The 23,030-nt window shown below is 36.5% G+C and overlaps 1 protein-coding gene across 5 annotated transcripts in view; it reads left to right on the top strand.

Annotated features, from left to right (window-relative positions):
• MEF2C (myocyte enhancer factor 2C) overlaps positions 1-23,030 on the top strand; it is a 120,976-nt gene that overhangs the window by 95,956 nt on the left and 1,990 nt on the right. For all 5 annotated transcript variants that reach the window (XM_059834168.1, XM_059834166.1, XM_059834167.1 and 2 more), the window contains 4 exons: positions 483-530; positions 14,025-14,197; positions 16,408-16,537; positions 17,431-17,566. In XM_059834168.1, the coding sequence (XP_059690151.1) occupies positions 483-530; positions 14,025-14,197; positions 16,408-16,537; positions 17,431-17,566 (487 nt within the window). The remainder of the gene's footprint in view (positions 1-482; positions 531-14,024; positions 14,198-16,407; positions 16,538-17,430; positions 17,567-23,030) is intronic.

Below are 23,030 nucleotides of genomic sequence, written 5' to 3'. Positions count from 1 at the left end.
AAATCCTTAGAGTGAATGTCTATGAAAGGCTGAGGAAATTAAAATGAAAAGCTATGTAAATACATGTTATAGCTTTTGAGTTACATTCTTGTATGGCAACTTTCAGTCTCTTCCTCCCAATTCTATGTGGAAGCCTTTGCTTTTCTGACTCATACTGAAATAAAGATAGTTTTCAAATGAAGGACTACTATACATAACTTTCAGATATAATTTATTTTTCATATGCTGTGGAAGTATGAAAATAAAATAATGAAATGTTGTGTACTGCATATTTTGTCTGTCCTTGAAAGGCAAATATCTTGTACGGGTAACATTAAACGTCACAATTTCATGACTATGTGTCTGATCCGATGCCTGTTGAAGTCAGAGGAAAACAGTGGTGGGTACTGGAGCAGGCTGTTTGAAGTTAAAGAAAATGTCTTGAATGTTTGCCTGTTATAATTTATTGTCCTCATTTGTAGTATTTCATTTCAACCCCCTAGGTGGCCTGATGGGTGGGGACCTCACAACCGGTGCAGGCACCAGTGCAGGTAAAGAGAAAAGACTTTATATTTATTTTTCTAAAAGTGAACAAAGGACTTCCTTCAAAGGCTGAGTCCTAAAATAGCTCCATCCTGGAGGTGGGATATTAGAAGGTGATTGGCATCGGTTTATTTCCCCCACCTGGGGGGTGGGGAGTTGATCTTTGTGCTTCTCTTATTAGTAGGAAGAGGCTTGTTTTCAGCAATGTCGAAAATCTTGCACCTCAACAAATTCCACAGATACAAACGTCTGTTTTCCTTCACATTAGCCTTTCCGTAAAAATTTTTGGGTCCATTGCATAGCCCAGTTCAGGCAAAACTCCTGCTGAGGCCAGTGTCAGAAACCCTGATCATTTTTAAGTCACAGTGAGCTTTTCTATTGACTTTAGTGGAATTGGTGTTTCATTTTATGAATTTAAGCTTGAGTAAAGATTTTGATATTGAGTCTTTCATTAGACTTCAATCTGCTAAGCACAGATTTGATTTCAAGCCCCTGCTTTAAGACCGCTGCTAGTCAGCAAAATCTGTTAGCATTTACTTAAATAATCAGTAATTAACTTAAGCTTAGTTTTATGTATTTACTTAAGTGCTTTGGTACACAACAGGGAAAGGATTTTCAGAATACCCATGCAGAGAAAAAGATTAGCCCCTTTAGTCCTGCTCCCATAGAACTAATGAGAACTGTACTTGCTAAGGTCTGTGTTATCAAAGCAATGTTGTCAGAGTACTCCCCTTTGCTCAGTAAACTCAGTGGTTTGTTAGCAATGTCAGCAATGTTGCATTATTACAAATACAGATTACAAAAGACAATGGCAAGATTACTGTTTCAGTTTGAGAAGTAAACACATATGTTCGAAGAAAATAAGCTGAGTGGTAAAACATGGAGCACATCCAATTTTACTGGGTTAACTGCTCTCAGAAAGAACTGTGTGGAAAAATAGTTGGAAGATTGGATTGTGCACTGTAAACCAAGGCTGATATATATGGTCATTGTGATGTTGTCTCATAAAATTACTTATAAAGAAATTCTGAATATAGTGATCTCTTCTTTCTTGGCTCTTCTCAGCCTGCGTTAGACCACCCCCCTTTTATCTTCACACGTAGATGAGTCACAGATGTTTGTGTGATGCATTTGTAGTAAAATTGAAACTGCGCAGCATTGTATCAGAAAGGCACTTGAAATGCACACTGGAGCTTTTGAGGGGTCATTTTGTATTAATTTAGGAGTAGGGAAGGCAGACCACGGGAACTTAGCTGTTAGTCTCCTTTGTTCTCAAAAAAAGAAAGCATGATAGAAAATTACAGTTTTGTTAATTATTGTTTGTTAGCCCGCGAAACACAGCTAAAGAAAGATTCATTCCAGCGATGTTCGCATTTCATCTCACTTTAACCTCATGTATAGTAGAAACTTCAGGAACGGCAGCGGAGGGACTGGTATAGGAAATTGATTGCCCTATTAATGGGCTCCCTCTACCGGCTTATTAAGAAATATCATTGCCTCGTTTCTGCTTTCCCTGTTCCTTCAAAAAAAGGCCGGAAAGCAATTAGTAAAGAAGGCAATGTTTTCTTTTAAAAGGCGCACATACTAAAATAAAAGTTCCTCTACTCATGCATTTGGCTTAATAATCCTTGTGCTTAATAAAATCTGTATATCAATATGCCAGTTGAAAATTTATATTCTTTCTAAATACTTTCTTTTTCTTGGAAATATATTAAAAGCATATATAAGCATGGGAAGAGGAATAGCTTGATTATATACTCACAAATTAAGAATTTGTATTTCCTGGGCGCAGTGTTATGCATTAAGCTCTCAAGCAATGTATCTTAGGAGTAGGCAATTGATTTGAGGGGCATATACATGAGGGGCATTGCTAGGAATGCATCATAAATATTTAATCGTATGAATAGTCTTTGTTCTTTATCTGGCAATAAGAGCTTTAAACACCATTAAAGAAGTGTTTTCAAAATCTCTTAAATGCAGAGCAGTAGGGAGAATTTGATACAGGGCTGAAGGAAGATGAAAAGGTCACTATAAAGTTGAATCCTCTGTCTTAGTTGCATCATTCCACAATGGCACTATTTTGGACAGTCCTCTTTCTTTAGGGTGCAGAAGAATAAACATCAAAAGTTCTCTTTGTTCATCATTCTTCACAAGAAACAGAGACCTCTGTGTTTTTTTCTATTTGGCATCTTAGAAGCTGGTAGCATGATCATGTGGTTTAATCTGTTGGGATTCATATTTCTGGCCAAATTAGAACATTATGAATTTGCATTTTTCTGCAGTGTCCAAAAATAGCATATATTCAAAATAACATACTCCAAGAAGAAGAGTCTGAAGAGTTTCATTTCTGCCATTATAAAATGAAACTACTTTGGATTGCTAACGCCAGGCCTCAGTTTCTGCACTATTTTAACAAATTATATTATAACAAGTTACGTTATAACTGCAGTATCAGAAATGGAAAAAGATTAGTTAAGCCTGTGTTTTGAGAAGTATGTTATTTTGTTGGTTTGGATTATTTCAAGTAATAACCCTGAAATCATCCACAATTTACCTTGGGAGTCAACCCAAGACATAAATAGAAGTTAAAAAAGCTGGCTATTTCTTTATTACCCTACACAACTAAATACCGTCGGTGGTATTTTTAAGTTAAACCAAGGTTATCTCAGGTTTGTTAAAGTAAATTTGTTCTTAGCCAAACACTGATTGAATAGTTTCTATCATGTGATAGTAGCAACCGCCAACAAAATTGGAGTGAACTTCACATTTAGTATAGTTGCTAAATTATAAATACAGCAATGTCTTTGGCACTATTCTCTCAAACCAGAGGCTTTTGTTTTGAAAGAGAGAACAAGAACTTTGTGGACCCAAATCAGTATGGTCTAAAACCATTCTAGCAAACCCCGTAACTAATATGAAGACTAAGTGACATGTTACCTGGTTACATAATAGACTATGTGAAGTTCCTTTAATTTTTAGGGACCATAGCCTTTAACAAAACCGCTTAACAATAACTTGACCAGAAATAAATAATGTCTACAAAGTTTTAGTACTGTAAATTATCTGAGCTCAATTTTTATTCAGTGGCTCAATATTTATGTTGAAAGTCTGATGAAAGATTAAAACTTCAAAAATATTTCAATAGTTTTAAAAACAAAATACAACGGTACTGGGGGACGTCTTTCTTTGCATCTGTACTTTAAACTTTTGATTTTCAAACTGAGTTATATTTTTAGATTGAGTTATATTTTTTGGTTCTATATGGTTTTCAGATTATGATGTTTTGTATTTTATAATTAGGTTTTCTTTTGAATGGAATAAGCCCATCTAAATTAACAGAATTTCTTTTTGTTTTAAACTACTATAAATAATAAAATTGAAGGAAAAATTTAATCTCAAGTTTAAAATCCAGGATGGGTATCATAAAAAATATAGTTGCTTTAATTGTTTAGTGACTTCCTGTAATCTGTTTGTTTCACTATTTGAATTTTGTACTGCCTCCATCTTAACAGTAATATTGATCTAAAGGAGCAAGTTATTCAAAAGTACTTGGGACTCTGCAAATGCTGTCAGAGGGGCTCAGTGCTTGTTCTCTTTAAATCAAGCATTGTCAAACTACCTTTAAACCTGTTCTTTAGAATCATTAGAAACTGAAAAGACCAGTAGTGAGTTTTGAAAAATTCATCCCATGTCTTTTTATAATAACTGAATCACATATTTACCTATAAATCAGCAGCTAGTCATTTCCTTCTGGAAATTAACCACAAGCTAACATTTGCCTTCTCATCTTCTGAGGGCTGAGGTCCTGGATCTGCCAGCCAGTATCACAATTTGCTAGTGCTTTCCTGCTCCTTTTACTTTTCTTGGTCATGTACTGGCTGTGGGTGAATGTATTATATATTCTACTAGTATTTCAAGCCACATGGGGATATATGTAATAGTAGGGGTTTTTTAATTTATAAGGCCTCAGGGTAGAGGCAATCTGGATTGTATCTTCTCAAAGAAGAGTGATTTACTAAAAAGAAGCAATCTGCCCAAATAAGCCTACAAGCAGTACCAAAAATAAGCAAGGATTTCAAAGGCACCTAGTTGAATTAGTGTCTTTTGAAACTATAAATATAAATAAGCAAACTAATACTAAAAATAAAAAATTAAAAAATTAAAAGGTTACATAAATATTCTCCACTGTGCCCTGAAATTGTGCTTGGCATAGTCAAGAGAAGCTAAGACTCAGGCTACAAGTGTGGAATATGTTAAATAAACAAGTGTGCTTAGAACAATGATTCCCAAACCACAATTTATGGGCAGCCTGTTAGGACTGGGTTTGCCAGGGAAAGCGTGGCAAGTCGTTGCCCTTCCCCTATTACTTGATGAATGCAGTCGCCCACAGACCTCTGATCCAAAGATTGGGCAAGACACAGTGCAAAAGTATAGTAAACAATAGTTCCTGTCCAAGGAAGTTTACAGTCTGAAAGAAAGAACATGCAGTCATTCATAACAGAGTTCATGATGCAATACTGCCAAATCCAAACAATAAGAATTCATAAATTGGCAGGTTGGCTTAAAACCATGGAGGGGGATAAGAAATTAAAAACATAACAGCTCTCCTCTTCTTTTCTCTTTTTCCACTCATAATAATGCCATTAAGTGTTCCTTTTCCAAGCTTTCCCCCATATAAGGAAGATATATACTTTTTTTTCAGTGTTTTAAGGGAAGTCCCTGCAGGTAGGAGATTTGTGGTAAAGCAGGAAGAACACTAGAACTTGTTTGACAGCTCTAATACATAGCATGAAGAAAATAGTCTATCTAACAGTACCTGAATTTCATATCTGTGTAGGCAGCCAACACCGGCCTTTCCAAAATCCTATTTCTGCCCTAAGCAACTGATCTGTGCTATACAGCTTATTCAGGCTCTTTTCATACAGGTAAAAATCACATCAGTGAAACTTTGAGAATAAGTTTGAAAGGATAGATGCTGCTGTCCACGTGAAGATCAAAAAACAATTTTGCAATGGGTGTCATAGGCAAAGGTTGGATGCCTGTATTTTCAGCTAACCCATGTGACTTCTTACCAATGAAGAGCTCCATGTAAGCTCATTTTGGGTAGGCCTCAGTGAAAACTGGTGAAAATTTGGCTTTTATTAGGTTTCCATCAGTTGTGTAAGTGTTGACTTAGAAATTTATTTAGTTATTCTCTGTCTCATCATCTCTCTAATCAACAGTGTCTCAATATTTGTATTTATAAAAAGACAGCTTGAAAGGATTGAAAGGGAGAAAGCCCTAAGTTCACATGTAATGAACAATTAAGTGACTCATACAAACTGTGGTTCTTTGTAAGTGGGATTTTAAAGACAGGCGTGATTGACTTCTTTTCCTTTATGACAAGCAGTTTCAAATGTTCTTCAAGAGTAATTTGGATTCTTTAGATAAAATCCTTTTCCTAGTGAAGTCTGGGGGAATTTTATGCTTTACTTCAGTGAGACAGGGATTTCACTGGGTTTTTTTGTCTGTGCATTCTTGCTCATTAAGACACACACTGTCTTCCGTTGCACACTGCAATCCATATTTTTGTTCAAATTCAGAAAATATAAGAAGGCATTGCAAATTAGCTAACATCTGGATTTCATGCCAGCCCTGAGTCCTGAAAGAGACAGTGGATGCCTCCTGGATTGGGAATGCAGCAATGACTTTGCTCTGAGAAAGAAAGCAAGAAATGCTTTTAACCTGTTGAAGCTGGGACTGCAGCCACACGCGAAAGCTCCTGGCAGTATTAAGTTAATGTGACCCCTGCTCTTCAATTTTTAACAGGATTCCCCAATTAAGATATTCAATCCATAAATTCCATTTGTTTTCCAAATCTCTTGCAAGCTGATTTTCCCTTTGGTGGCAGTTGGAACAGTCTCCTAGAAACAAAAGCCAGAGGAGACAGGGATGGGTTAGTTACTGATCTTTTCTTTGCATCTGCTTAAATTTCAAAACAAATCTAAGTAGTATTATCTATGTGCAAAACACTTTCCTTTTGTCTGCATATCTGTTCTAATAACATGGGTAAGCTAAAAATAGAAGTATATATCATTTGTATTTAATATATGTAGTCCTGAAATTCTCCTGACATTGAATTTTAAATTATGCATTCTTCATTTGTCAATAATTGTGCATTTAACAAAAATCAACAATTTAACTTTAGCTACATGTTTATGAAAAAAAAAAAATGTTAACAGTTATTTCTAAAATTTCTTTGGGGAAGCAAGAAAGTACATCTTCAAACAATGTGTTCAGTTTATAATTGGAACTACTTCTTGTCTTGAAATATTTTTCATTAAAAAAAAACACTTCTCCCAAAAATTATAATTGATTTCAAACACCCAAAAAAGGAAACTATTTGTAATCAGCAAGTTGTTAAAAGCAAATGATTTGTCAAAGGCTCTCACTCAGGCAGCCAGGAGGAGAAGTAAGTCTTCTGCCTTTCCCAGGCTCATATCTTTTTCCTATATATCTTCAGAAAGTATTATATTTTTCAGTAATGTAGAAGTGAAGATATAGGAAAGATATCCTATATCCTGATGTTTCTGCATCATATCCTCTGAGATTCCCAAAACGAGTTCCATTACAGAATTATGAAAGCAAATAGTAAGATGCTATGATCAGACAACGTAAGAATATAAGCATACTGACAATAGTTACTGTACTGCAAAATTAAAAAAAAACACAGACAGAACCTGGACTAGGATCGTCTATTGCTCTCTTTCTTTGCTGAGGAAAAAAGCGAGAAATAAGGGTGATCATCCTTGAAGAAGGAAGGGCACTCCCCCTTGTCTCGGTGTATAATATGCAAACAGACCCTCACTGCCTATGTGATATACCCCTGTTCCAAAGGTTGCAAGGAGGGAGTCCAGAGATGTGCTGAAATATCTGCCTGCAGTTTGGGAAACCTACCTGCAATAAGAAGTGTTTTGAAGGGTTGCTCGCAGTTCCTTATGTGGGTAGCCACAGGCTAATTCTGTAGACAGTCAGATGCCACCTTTACATTTATTTTATTAAGGTGTGAATGCCTAGATTAAAGTGGGAGAATACTTAGTGCAAGAAGTACTTTAGAAACATTTAAATACGGATCTTATTATAGCAACAAAACATAACCGCAGCGTTGGTGATCAGGTTAGTTTGCCATGTACTTAGTTATGCACTTAACTCAGCAGTAAAGTATTTGCATGAAGTGTAATGGTCTGTGATACACAGGTCAGGTTTCTGTTCTCATGGTCTTTCATTCTACATCTAAACAAACTCATCTATTTCTCCATTTGGCTGAAAAAGCATCTCAGATTTCTAGGCTCCTAGATTCATGGCATGTCCTTAGATTTCCAGAAATGTGTTTTGCAATGTGTTCCGCATTGTCGGGTGGCCGAAGAGCCACTACTTTACTTCCAGCTTCTGCCTGAGAAGCGTCATCTCTGTCCTGGAGGAAATCTGAGCCCAGTTGCTGCAGTATGGGATACAAGTGCCCGTTTTCAGCAATAGTTGTGTGCACCTGCAAATACTCCACTTCGAGCAGATTGTAAGGATTTTCCAAATTTTATATGGCACAAGCCCAAGGGTTAGAAATAATTTTGACTATTTCATCCATGTAAACAGTTCATTAAGGTAGCTGGCAGTACTCGACATGAAGATTTGAAGAGGAAGATTTGGGTTTTAATTCTTTCATGATGAGGGCTATGCTGCCAGGACACCCTGGGGGCTGGGGGCAGCTGGGGGCCAGGAACGGCGGAGGTTCCTGGGGGTAGCAGGGCAGGGCTTCTCAGCAGGGGAGATTTTCCTGGTTTCCAAAAAGAGATCTCACGAACACCCAGAATCGTGAAATGGAATGCACAGTGTAACCTTTAGCTTTGTGCAGTTCCAGTGCAGGTGGCCCTCATGTACACCTAAATTGCCTACAGTATTAGCAGTGTTTAAGTGACTCCCAAATATTGTCTTTTTTTCCCAGCACTGGGCAGCTGTAGTGCCATTAGAGCCCTTTACATAGCTTTAGACTTAAAGAGCAAGAATTTCCCACTAACAGTTATACAGCCTGCATGGCAAGAATGAGTGAGTTAGAGAGAGACCTGGATATCACCTTAGTCTTATATTGTTGTAGGAATCTTTACCTTTTTATTTACGTTATTTCTAAATGGTTGGTTTCTAAAGCTAGAACAAAGAGTTGTTGAGATGGTTTTCTCCTCACTCTGTTCCCGTTCTTCCAAATGTCTATGCGTTCACAGCACTTTCATGTTATTTCAGTCCAAAAAGCAGCTGATATTTCACAAGATGCTTGAGAATTCTTTCACACAAAGTCAGTAGGTTTTATATACCACATCTGTCTGAGTTGGCTCCCAGTAATTCAGTAAAGAAGGTCCATTAGTGTAATGTTGTGGGAATGGGCAGCTATTTTAACGTAAAGATTTTCTTTTTTCTGGGTGAGCATATCTGCAAATTGGTTTTCTTCTACCGTTTGCAGTTAGTAGAGGTCATGTACTGTGAAATTACTAGCATGCAACATGTGAGTAAAGACCTTTGATTATCTCTTAAAAAATATGTTTAGGTGCACACCAGTACAGCTTCCTGGCATTAGTGCTTTATTGTTGGTATCTATTTTGTTTGGGTGGTAAACCATAGCCTGTTCCAACAGTGTGTATGCATTAAAAAAAAGAATTTACACATAAGATGTAAGAGAGAAAAGGAACTCTTTCATTGCCTTTTAATTACTATAAGGAGCAATTACCATTCCTCCAGAAAGTGGGAAAATGAACTGAGTGAAGACTGCAAAACTGGGTGTAAATTTAGCAAAATTTCTATTGCTGCATTAATTCTTTTATATATACTTATATTTTGAAGTGGAGGTAAATTGTAGCGTAGTTGGCTCTCCTGTTTATAAAGATTCATTCTGAATTTAACATTCCATTTGAGAGGCTTGGTGGTCAGTCATAATGTCATATATATGGGATGTGCATTTAACTTAACCTGGTAAGAAAAAGGAATCCTCCATGAAATGGAGTGTACATATTCTTCTTGGGAGGATTATGATAATTTCCACAAGTAAGAGCATACACTTGTTGGAAACTTGAAATTACCATTAATATTTATTGAAACTCCTTTGAGAATTTGAAAGCTCTTTTCCTGTTAAAATTAATGGTAAGTAGGCATCCCAGGTTCCTAAAAATCCTGTAAATTCTCAACCCATATGGTCAATGAAAAGCATTAGAGTAAATGAAAGAGAGATCAAAGAAAGGACATACAAACTGTGCCTCTTGTTCTTCGTTCTTCTAGGTTTTTTCATTCAGTATTTCATAGAGTTTTTTTCATTCAGTATATTTTTGTATCTTTGAAGTCACAAATTAAAAAGAAACAAGTAGGGATATGACAGGTTCAAAACTTTGATGAATCAAAATACAAAAATTTTCCAATTTTTGAAAACTTAAAGGCTTCGAATCATGACAATGCTGTTTAAGAATGTTGAGAGATATGGAAATAAATTATTCTTTCCTCATTTATGTTAGCTTAACACATGGAAAGTTTCCTGGCTCAAATGCTCAGTACAGAATTAGTGCCCTAACTCTGAGAATTTCAAGAATTGCAGCCACTTTGCAACCACTGTAATACCAATGACCAAAACAAAATGTAAGGTACAGGTGTTACTAACAGGGGATGAAAGAAGAGAAGTAAAATTTGCTCTCTGTCCCATCCTGAATAAACTTGTGCCCTACTTGTACCCTTAAATTCTTAAATCATGGAAGTGACCACTTAAGATAGTAGTACCTGAATTTGTAACATAGCTCAAATCATAGTTTTCCATGAGTAGATGAATTTTTTTTTTACTATTTCTTCTTAACTGGCCAGCTACTGGTGCACAAAAATAACTTTTCTGGATGTTTTTAAAAAGAGATATTGCAGGGATTAATCATGCGGTCTGTACTCAGATAGAATTCCTTCTAAAGTCAATGGCACTAGTGCCTAATTGCAGAATGTGGGAACATGCCCAAGAAGAGCATTCTATGCTCAGAAAGCATTTGTCTTTATATTCTGCCATTAGTCCAAATACAAAGTCTGGCACTGCATTTCATGGCACGTGCTGCTCCACTAGTTCTGTCTAGAAACAAGCTCTTTTCTGTGTAAAATATTTTTACTCTTTCAAGTCAGTATAACAAACAAAACGAGGAAAAATTATTTTCTCTGAAAACTTCTTGAACTGAAAATGCTGTAAATTTACAAATTCTGACATATGCCCTTTAAAACTTGTGCATCTACTGTTTTTATTTTCATTATACATTACAAGTTATATCCCTAATGTTTAAAAATGTTCTATTCCAGCAAAAATATGGCTTTTAACCAAATAAAAATGTAAAGCCAACTTGCTCTAAAATCCATCTGTTTTTCATTTTCTTATAATCTATAATCAGGAAATCCATTCATACATGACATATAATTTTTGTGCTTTCAAGTGGATAGTGGAATGCGATGTTCTGCATACAGTCACATCTAAATTGATAATTGTCCAGGCAGAGTGTAATTTTAAAGTATAGGATGAAGGAAGGTTTAATTTGTATATTAGAAGTCTTATACATTTTTTTGCCTCTGAATGTAAATGAGGCCATTCTCTTCAGTGGATTTATCTGAAGGTGGGACAGCTGCCTCAGAGCAGGCCACAGCCCTCTGAGTAAAGAGGATACGGTTTAAAGAGCCGGTTTAAATGCAGACTCTTCTTAACTGTAAACCGCATGCATGCATTCATCATTGATTTTCAAATGATGGGTTTCTATATCATTGGTTTAAGGTCCACAGTCTTACATTCCTGAATCCACATTATACCAAAGAATAACAATTTGGTGGCTGGAAAGAGGAATGGTTATTATATGGCTCCAAAATGCTAGCTGGCATAATATGCCACAAACAGCAGAAATCTACTGGTAAGGAGAAGATTGCAGTAGTTCTTAAAAATAATTTGATGTTCTAAAAATATAAATGTAAGAAATGTTATCACTGTTCACAATATTTTACATCAGTAGGTAAATAATATAAAGGCCAGACGAAAGTTTCTGAAGAGTGAAGTTTGATATGGGTGCATTCTTTCTCTTAATTTTTAATAGAAAATTATACTAAGTCAATCTTCTGTAGAAAATGGGAGTTCTTTCTTATAAGGGTTTCTGTTCGCTGAAAATCACAACCATAGAAACAAACATATGGATTACAGTGCATACTGTTTTGTTGAATATCTTAGGGTTTATGTTGTAGAAGTAAAAAAAAAAAAATACACTGCTTCTTCAAACAGCTTCATTTTCACTCTCTGAACAAATGCTTGTCATACAACAGATTTCACAAGGCAGTTTTACTTCCTGTTGGTAAAATAGCTCCTGTATGAAACCAGCACCAGAGAAACTCTACTTTTGCTTCAGTTTCTTCTGTTGATCACTTCTCCACATCATTACTGCTTTTCAGTTTGTCAAAGATCAACTTTTAAAAGGCATTTAGAAGAAAATATTGCTGTATATTCAAAATGCCCCTTCTAATTTCACTGCCTCTAGTAACACATGGCATTAATGAGAGCATAATATGTAGCAAATCCATGTTGAGAGAAATTGTACATTTAAAAAAAAGCCTGCTGACACAAAATGGAAAATTCTTGACAGTGTTCTGCTATTTTAGCTTGATAAGTGTAAAATATACTTTTTTTCATCAACTCATTTTATCTCACTAACTGTGAGAAATTATTAAGGAAATAAACAACAAGATTAACTATGAAAAATATTTTAATACAAAATCACAGAATCACAGAATGATCTCTGAATCTCTGAAATTAAACCTCTGAAGAGATCTGAGTGCTTCTAAGATTTCGTCTTAATTCCTTTTTGCAAAGACTTGGGAGATCATTCTAATAAAAAGCATGAGAATGAACAAGCCAGGCCAGACCTGTGACTAAAGGTACCTCACAAATACGGAAGTCAAGCACTTTTTTGGTACTTTTCCTGTGTCCTAAGCCTAGTGTTCACAGTTCAGGGTCTTCCAGAGCTTGAAGCGGTGTTTTTGTATTTAATAGCCTTTGACAGATATTTTTTTTTTCCCCATGGATTTGCTGATCTGATATATGCAATTAGCTGATGTGCTCGTGGATTAAAAACATGATATAACATTAGTCATGCTTGGACACACTTCATTGTACTAACTAGAAGACAGATTCACTCTCATGTATTGTCATTTTTATGCCTACCTCATAGACTTTTATCAAATTTAGTTCCACAATCCATTCATGTCCTTTAGGGCTGTAAACCCCATTTCATGTGTGAAAAAAAGTGAGATACTGAGTTCTTCATTGACTTTGGGACTACAAAGGAAATTTGAAGGTCCAGGGCATCTAACTCACAGAACTCTGCCACACTCACTATCTCATCCTCCCACACTATTTCTAGGTTGTTTGTCGCAACTTGCGAGCTGTATACAAAAGATGAACCCAGAACAGAAAGTCTCGCCAGCATGTGTTTTCTTGGTATTTATCCGTGGAAGTTTTCTCTTTCTGTGATAGTTTTCATACTATTCCCTCTCTATGACTGAGCAATGTCTGTATCTCTCTTGAGCCTATGCAGACAGAATTTCAAGGCTACACTAAAAAGTCATCTCTTTCCCCAGACTTTGTGTGGGTAAGAGGTGAAATTAGGTGGATGAAATAGGAAGGTCTCATTTTTAGTGGAACGGTAGGTCGGTAACCTTACGGATATACAGTTGTCATTACCACATGGTGAGAGAAGGAAACCCTTTTCTGAAAAAGGCAAATGAAGCATTTGCCTGTCAGAATTGTTCCTGGGGCCTGCAGAAAGCAGCAGAGAGATGAAGATGAAAGATACGGTGGTATTTTCCAAATAAGGTTATGCTCTTGCACCCATTGACTTTAGTGTTGACAGAATCAGGTCCAAAAAGTGTGGGGAAAGAGAGCCAAAAACATTTAAGAATCTTCCTAGTCCTCCCCCTGCCTTTTCTGGAAATTATAGCCTTGCTATACTCATCCTTTGTTTAAAAACAAAACAAAATCATGACCTGGAAAGGGCTGAGTCAGGCAAGGCAGAATCCTCTGTAGCTGTCGAGAAAACAGAGCATAGCTTTGACTTTTTTTTAAGCCATAAGATTGTCTGATTTTCCTGATTCTCTTTTAAGGTGAACATTAGATCGTTAGATCTTGGCAACTTTGAGTGCATAGTATATTGTGCTATATACCATAGCGCTGTAAACAGAGTCGTGTAATCAAGTTAATTTCAGCACATCATGGAGATGTCGGCTGCCATCAGAGAAAGGATTCTAAGACCAGTTGTTCGAAATATGGCATGTTTTGTATTTTCCTATAAAGATACATTACATGACACAGGTATTTTCCTTGATTTTTTTTATTTGACATTTTTAGCGTTCAGTCTTAAGAAATAAGTTGGAGTTTATAATCATGCTCTCTCTTTCTTCTTTTCTTTTTTTCTTTTTTTTTTTTACCTAAACAGGAAATGGATATGGCAACCCCCGCAACTCACCAGGTCTGCTGGTCTCACCTGGCAACTTGAACAAGAATATGCAAGCAAAATCTCCGCCTCCAATGAATTTGGGAATGAACAACCGTAAACCGGATCTCCGTGTGCTTATTCCACCTGGCAGCAAGAATACAATGCCATCAGTGGTAATGCATTTTCAAAGCTTTTTTTATCTCCTCCAGATAAGAGATATTTAGGAATTTCAAGGCCTGCTCAAGCAACTAAAATCTGCAGAATGACATTCCACATTCTCACTTGTTTGTTCTTTCTGTCTAACCTTAAGGCTTGACATCGAGCTGAGGATGTAGGCAGAGCCTGTTCGATTGCTTTTATGAAGTCGTATTTACTTCCTCCCTTTTTTCTATTGAGTTGCAAAATAGGAACTGTGTACTGCACAGTCTAAACTTCTGCACTCTCTTTCCTAGTAGCTGGAAGAGCCTTTCCTGGATTTGTTATAAAGGCTGAATTTAACCCTGAGTATTCCTAACCTACTGTGTTTTTCTTAAATATTTAACCACACAGACTCTCAGCAGATGGCAGATTAACTACAAATAGATTAATTTAAACTCTATCACTCTGAGCTCCAAATTTTATAATGATAAGAGGTAGTAAATAGATAAAGCAGGATAAAAAGGAGCATGAAACTGCTATATTTCCTGCCAGGATTAATGAAATTTAGGCAGGCTATTATGCTCGAAGGTTGAATCGTGAAGGTGTCGTGTGCGTATCTTGTAGTTCCCTTCCGAAAGTCGGTTAGTGGTTGCAAGTAAATCTTTCATGAGTGATTTAACATTAAAAGTGAGCTTAATTTAAAAAGGATCTTGATGGTAAATTTAAGTGACACTGTAAACACATTTTTCCGTTATGTAACAGACACTATTAAAACAACTTCCAGGCTGGCTACTTCAGCTTGACGCATAATAAATTAACTTTGAACATCAAACTAAACCCCCCCATAAATGTGAAGCTGCCTTCTGAGAGGACAAGTAACAAATAGTCTCCTACAGGGCTCAAAGTCGACCAAGGCAGTGACAAGCTGTCTGCATCAAATGATTTATTCCAAGGTCCTTAAAACTGATACTTTCCAAGGGATTCTGTAAATGGTCAGGTCTCCTGAAACTCGGTATAGCTACAGAGTTTGCAGCCGCTGGGGCTGTGGAAGAAATAACAAATTCTTAGAGAAAGTCTTGTTCTGAAAACTGGGTAGGTTGTCCTCGCAGTTGAAACAGACATCCCATTAGAAGGACAAAGAGGAGATCTATGAAGTGTTATTTTTCCAAACTATGTTCAGAAAGTGTTCAATTTGCTGCCCCTATCAGATGAAGCTGTTCCCTAGGCTAGAAATCTGCATCCTAGTAAATATTTCTATTCACTAATTTTTAATGCTCCTTTCCTATGCACTCAGTCTGAGGATGTTGATCTGCTTCTGGTAAGTGGTAGTGATGTTCATCTTAATAACGAGGAAAAGAAAATCAGTTATTTTGTATGATTGATACTTGTGTAGGCGAAGTGTTGGTTGAAATAAAATGGAAAACTTTACCATAACTATTTTGTAAACAAAAAGGTCATCGTCATTTTTGAAATTCAGCAATATGGAAGGCCAGGTGCAGTTGCTGCACATATTCAAATTATGTGTTCTAGAGTAAAGCTTTCTTGTCGCTGGTGCTTTAAGAGTGTGTAAACTTGTGCTGTTGAGGATGACGCAGCCTTATGACATTTTTTGGGTGGCTCTCTGGTCATTTCATCCTGCCGCTCACAGGATTAGAGTTCTTTAGTGCAATTTTTACAGTGCAACGTCTAGTGCCCTGGCGTTAAAGATAAGCGCGTAACTAACTGCTGTGCTACCTAAGGCTCCTGAAGTTTGTTTTATTGCACAAAAATGAAGTAGTCAGAGCACCATCTGCTGGTAAGAGTTCAGTGTTCTGCAATCTCGGGGTGCCCCTCACTTTCAACACATAAAATCCAGTAGGACTGGGTTTGGCGTTTTTTCTTTTGCTTTCCCCCCCCCCCCCCCCTTCATTTGAGTGAAAAGGAAAACAACGGGAATAGAGTTCACGTATTTCATTAGTTTTCCACACGATCTGTTCTTCTACCCACAATAAAAGCAATCTTACTTGTTACTAGTTCAGTTACCTAGGAGATACTGATGTAATGGGTTACTATGGTGACAACTGGTCTCTTGAAGGCTTGTAAATGATAGGGTTGGCAGAGTTCATAAAAGCCACATGTTAAATGATTAATTTCTAGAAATTTGTATCATCCCGTATTTCTCATGCACAAAACATACCCAGAAAGCTCATACACTCACCTGACTTAAAACCAGTCAATAATATGTTTATTTTACTTACTTTAAAAGAATCAGAGGATAAATAACTCCCAGTCTGCTCAGTCATTGGCTACTCCAGTGGTTTCCGTAGCAACTCCTACTCTACCAGGGCAAGGGATGGGAGGATACCCATCAGCCATCTCAACAACATATGGTACTGGTAAGTATGGGTGCAAGATGTAAAGGGTGGGGGAGGGAGCAAGATGCTGACAAATGTCTATCTCAGTACTAATGAACTAGCCAATGTTCATTGGGAAAAACTGAAAAATTCATAGCTGGTAGGCTTTTGCACTGCATTTACTTATTCTGTATCTGTCACCAACTAGAGACGTATCTGTTTAAAAGTTAGCTATTTTGTTCAAATGGAAAGCTGCTTTGATAGCTTTCTTTCATTTGCTTTAATAAAAAATGTAACTTCAAAGACATTTCTTACTCCTCTTAATACCACAGGTAATTTCACGTAGTTGAGTGCACCTTCCTAAAGTCATAAGGGTAGTGGGAGCAAGCAGCTCCACTGGCTTGAAAACAGAGTTCAATAACTTTGTAGTCTATCACGTCGTTACCTGGGAGAGACTAGAAATAAAGCCTCAAGAGATCCTTTCCAGTTCCCATTGCACATTGCTGCTGTATGGAGCATGCTGGCGTACAGATCCAATGCTCATAGAGAAGATGTGCGTTGTTCAGACACAGGCTGCCTGCTGGCTTCTGCAACGAAGACTGTAACCAAAATATTATTATGTTTTTCAAGTCTTTGACTCTGTGAGAATGCATCTGTAGTTAAGGTGGATATACAGGCTAAGAATGCTTTGGATCTTCCAGATCCAGAAAAGCCCTGATAAATTACAGTATAATTATTAGAGCATTATTTGCTCCCATGTTAATGAGTTGAGGGAAGAGGAAGGTCTACTTTTTCTGCTGCAACTTAATGTGATTGGTGTAATTAAAATTAAAAGGCTTATAAACTGACATGTGAAAATTACGATGCTAGTTATTGTTTAATTGCTTCCTCTTTAATTCTCTTTTAATTATTGTCTTTTCTGTTTTCAAATCTAGAATATTCTCTGAGTAGTGCAGATATATCATCTCTCTCTGGGTTTAATACAGCCAGTGCTCTTCATCTTGGTTCTGTGACTGGCTGGCAACAGCAACACCTACATAACATGCCACCATCTGCCCTCAGTCAATTGGGGTAAGCAGTGTTTTCTTTATTTTATTGTTCTACAGTGACTTCAGTCTCCCCAGTAATCCCAAATCTGAAATATATCAAGACAACATATCACCACATATTTACTATGTGTAAGAGCTCCATTTCCCAAAACTGGAACTACGTATTTCATTAAAACTTTGCTAGGTAGCTACAATGAAATATTCTGTGTCCATGACATTTTCTCAGTAATGTAGTAAAGACTAGTGTTCGTGTTTTACTCTTTATTTCTTTAAATTGCATTTTATTTCACTACTAAAGAACAAACTGAACACTTACATTGTGCTGTTGCTGTATTTTGCCATTTATGCTTTTTATTTCCAGTTACTATAGCACAAACATCTATAGTAAACTTGAAAATTTCCTAAGTATTTTTAATCAAGTAAGAGTGACATAATGATTTGACCTGAGGTTAACCTATACAAGCCTTAACCTTGTGTAATAATCACATGCTCCCTTCTGCTCAGCTCTGACATTCAAGTCTGATTTCTTCGGAAATGTTTTCTACAAGCAAATAACATAATTAGGCCTAAGAACTCTAAGCCCACAAAACTCACTGCGATTTGCCTGTGTTGAGGATAGGTATTCGTGCCCTCTAGTGGCTAATTTCAAGACATTTATTCAAGATTGATGAAGCACACTGCTAAATCATTTCAGGATTTTTAAGAGTGTGAAAATTCACACAGGGAAGTCGCCTAATGCGTTCTTGACAAAGCAACCTATTGGCTCATTGAAGTCAACTTTCAAAACTCCCGGTATCTGCAGTTTCTGTTGAGTAAGACCGTAGGCACAGACCAGCACACCACACGTAGCCTAAGGTATGGCTAGACATGTCTGATTTTTTAAAGTTTTCGTTATAAAAATAGAAGCTGAAAACAGCTGGAGTGTATTTACACGAAGAAATTTAATTCACATGCATTTGAAAAGTAAGCTCCTTTTTTTTTTTTTTCCCACAAAGAGGTGTTGTACACATGCACTAATTTTTTTGCAAGGTGGTTGCCATAATGTGAAACTATTTGACACTATGAATGTGGCCTAAATTTCAAAATTCTCCTTCTGATTCGTCTCGCCACTTTTTGTAACTTACTGTAATTTCTTTACCATGTACAGACGGTTTGGATTTTTAAAGGACAGCTATGCAAGTGTTTCAGAGGAAACAAAAATTTTTTAAACCTCGTTTCTATATAAATAAGCATATATAGATACTAACTACATAAAAACATACAACTGAAATAGTTGCTGTGCTAGAAAAAAATAGTCTTAATACCTTTCTGTTAGGCTTCTATTTTCTTTTTGAGTTTGCAGTGTTTCTGGGGCAACATTCAGGCTAACTGTACAACTAAAGACATAAAGTCTCAAATAAATTGAAAACTCACATGCTAGATATCAATGTATGACATTACAATAAGCTGATTGTTTTCAGTGGTGTACCAAAGAATGTAATAAGGCTATTTGGTTAACCGAAAAAGTATAAATTAAATCCTAAACTAACTACATGCCTTTTCAGATATGTCACACATCATCATCTGTTTCTAATTCATATCACAGAATGTCGAAGTGTAATGGCTGTGGCTGGTGGAATACATTCTGAGTTGCTACTTTTATTATTATTCTTTCAGTGATTTGTAAATTAATTCAGCTATGAAAGCTGCTTCACTGACAGTTCTGGAGAAGTCTTCTATCTCTGCAGAAAATCATAAGCATTTCTTTATTTTATTTAGTCAGAGTTCTACATGCAAAAGCACCTGTGCTAAATTTTGGATTATTTGAAAAACTTGAAATTATACAGAACATATTCAGTCCATGTCAACCTGAGCTAGAACTTGCAGAAAGGTTAAAACAGTCACACAAAATTACAGTCATCCCCAGGTATTTGAGAAAATATATCTAGAAAGGGTTTGACAACCCAAATCCCTGTGCTGAGTGAGGTCATATACTGGAAAGATTTGGCAACTGTGAGATGTTTATCGGTAACAGTAGGCTGTAAGGACCTGTGAGAAAAGAGTTACTGGAAGATATATCCTAGTTCTCCAGCAGGTTTTGGTTTTCACCGAAGCCTGAAGGTGAATAACAGCTCTGCTTCCTCCATGTGTGGCAGAAGAATATGGTTAGTAATAGAAGAGGGTATGGTTAGACATACTAGCTTGCTCCAGATAAGTCACCAACAATTCCAGCAGCACTGTCAGAACCATCTTTAAGATAACTGGAGAAGATCTCTACAACCTAATTCTTAACTCTTCATGTTGACTCTGCAAATAGCAACCATACTAGTGCCAGTGGGCTTGAGGGCAAATATCTGAGGACATGGGAGCAGTTCACTTTCCCTATCTGCGCAGCTTTTGGCCTTTTGCTGAGCCTGGTGAATAGGATAACAAATGTAGAGCCTGTTTCGATATGATTGGGGCATTAAAACAAGTCAGACTTTTCAACTCTTTGGGTTAAAAAGCAAAATAGTGCTTTCACGGTCTTTTGACTAGGTCTACATCTGGAAAAAATACACACAAATTCCATTGAAAATCAATCCCTCCCAAAACTTTGGGATTTTGTATGAATATTGCTGCAATGTCTCTTACAGCGAGGGTTACTGCTTATTTAACATGGACCAAAGAGTCTACCAGCAGTTAATTGCTGCTAACCCGAAGGCAAGTCCATTCCAAACTTTGAAATAGATTATCTAAATTTTTTAGGCACAAGTCCATTATATGGAAAACACTCTCTTTCATCCATATTTCCCTGTCTAAGAGAGAATCTTTTCTTCCTTAAGTATCATCCACATGTGAAAATTTGGCTTTCCTAAAATACAAGTGCAAACATAGAAACAGTATTTCATCTGAAGAATCTTTAGTATAGATAATTGTTCACGTAAAATCAGTTTCTCCAAACTTCTATCAACCTGAACAAAAAATTGTCCAAATTCATGCATACTGCTGACTTGTTCTGTGACTCTTACATAGCAAGCTTATTACTTAGCAATGATTAATTTTGATTAGGTAATAACCATAGCTAGATATGGGCAAATATTCTCCATTGAACCATTTTTACTGAAAAATTTAGATGCAGTGACATCATGTTTTGTGAATTTGTATCAGTTCTGCCGACTTCCTTGTTTTGAATAAAAGCCTTATATATTTAGGCTTGATTCTATTTTCTTATGCCACCATGGTAAATAAGATGTTCCAGTGATTCAGTTTCATATTGTTCTTTGTTTAGAAATTTCTTTTTAAAGTGTAGACCTTAATGTGTGAGAGCTAATCAAAATATCTTGACACAGAAATTCTTATTCTGCTCTTACATTGATCAAAAAGTATGAAAAAACAACTTTGCTTTTACCTAAAAGAAAAAAAGAGGAGAGGGAGGAAGGTTGTGTTGCTAGCAAGTCAAAAAAATCCTCTGTTCTCCTAGTTACAGTCTAGCGCAAAACGAAGGTTACATAAGTAAATTTTGCAGTGAATTTTCAATGGTTCCTTATATATGTTTACGGGGAAAAATTATATGAAGTGAGGAAGTAAACTAATTTAGAGAAGCAAATGTGGGCATAAAAGAAAAGGTATGTGAGGCTCTTTCTTCCTTCAATAGATCACTTTCTCCCTCTGTAAAAACCTATCTATCATCTGGTGCATGCTCATGTCCTCACTCATTGCCTGCTCAGACCTGCACTAATGTCTGCGCATGCTGAGCTTCCATACCAGTCGGAGGTTCAAATAGATGGAGACACAAGCCGAACTGATCTCACTGGCATCAGCAAGGACTAAACCCACTTGCAGGCTTGTTGCATCCTGGCTTGCTTCCCACCTCTTACACAGCAGAGCTGTGCAGTTCTTCAGTGTTGAACCCAGATGGGACCCAGTATTTCTCCCATGTGGCAGTCGTATTCTAAATAAACATCACATTTTCACTATAGTGGTCTCAAGAAGAACTGCTGTGTAAAATTAAAACATTAATGTTCTTCATTGTCCCCATAAAATTAAATGTTTTCATACAATATATGGGAAAAGGTGATTACATCAACATGAGTGGACTGCATGGCACTTACCGAGTGCTTATAATTATACAGAATCCTTTGAAGTCAATTCCTTTATTTTCTCTGTGAATTTTCCACATTCAAAACCTGTTTTTCCAGTGGACTTACTGTAGGGTTCAAGTTATGAAAATAGGGCATGCCTGGACCAAAATTACATAATTAAATGAAGCAACAGTGTAAAATATACATTGATAGATATGGATACAAACAGCTGTTTCTGCACTCACACACATGCACACATGAAAAATTATTTTGTAGCAGACAGAAATCTCATTTTTTATAATACAGCTTCTATTCTCAGTAGAGGTCAATCCTCTGTTTAGAATATGGGTCTAAAGACTGCACCTAAGTATGTACTATCTCACCATTCACATCTATGTGTAACAGTAGGTTTCCCTTGTAATTGACCGTTTTAGCTTACACGAGATTCTCGTAAAAATATTTCAGAAAATTTTAATGAAATAATGTAGATTTTAGTCACCACAATACGGATATTAAAATTCAGAAATAGTTTTAGCAGAAAAATACTATATTTAAAAAAAAAAAAGATTACTCAAAATAATTGCTTTAATTTATTTATATTGTTTTAAACCTCAAAAATTTAGTCCTGACCTGCCAAAATTACTTCTTAACCTTTTTTCTATTTACAAAAAAATGTTCAAAATGCAGATCAACCTGTAGCATTTTAAAACTGCCGCAGATTTGGATGCCAGGTATTTACATAACCCTGCTGATGAATCACAAGGAATCTAAAGAAAAGTCTATAGAGATGCATTCTCATACTCACTTCTGAAACACTATTAAAAAAGCAGCATTGCAGTATAGCAATACTAGCTCTATTTCATTGAAAATGCAACTTGTCCCTCCAGACATGTTCCTTTGGGGGCTTCACACGATAGAGTGCAAGTGCGTTCCATGTGAACAAATGTGACTGAATATGGCTGGTTTTAACTAACGTGGGTTTTTTAGCTTTGCGAAGTGACATGTCACCTGCTCATATCAAACACTTTTAAATCAAATCCCCAGGCTCCACCATCCCTTATTACAGGACTTTCAGGTTTAGCTATAAGCTCGGCATCTAAAATCATATGTAATCCTATCATACGTGCTAAACTGGCAGCCTGTTTTCCCAGGTGAAGTCCTACCATCTCCTAAGCAACTGAAAAATAAAGTCACTGGAAATGAAAAGCAAAAAAATCCCAAAAACAAAAACAGGAATGTATTTTTGATTCTTGTTGGATTCTTTTCAACAAGTTTTCAGGAAAAGAGTTGAATATTTCACTAAATTGGAATGACGAAGTCTGATACAGTTTCTTTTATGTGTTAATTTAATAGTTACAAAAGCAAAGAAAATGTCCTCTTTGCCAAAAAAAGGCCTCCATTTGCTACTGTGAGGGCTATTACTCACGAACTCTGTGACTTATGAAA

Source organism: Gavia stellata, chromosome Z (genome assembly GCF_030936135.1).
Source record: "Gavia stellata isolate bGavSte3 chromosome Z, bGavSte3.hap2, whole genome shotgun sequence".
Taxonomy (NCBI): Eukaryota; Metazoa; Chordata; class Aves; order Gaviiformes; family Gaviidae; genus Gavia; species Gavia stellata.
Note: the sequence above shows the minus strand (reverse complement) of the source record. Positions and strands in the feature narration are given on the sequence as shown.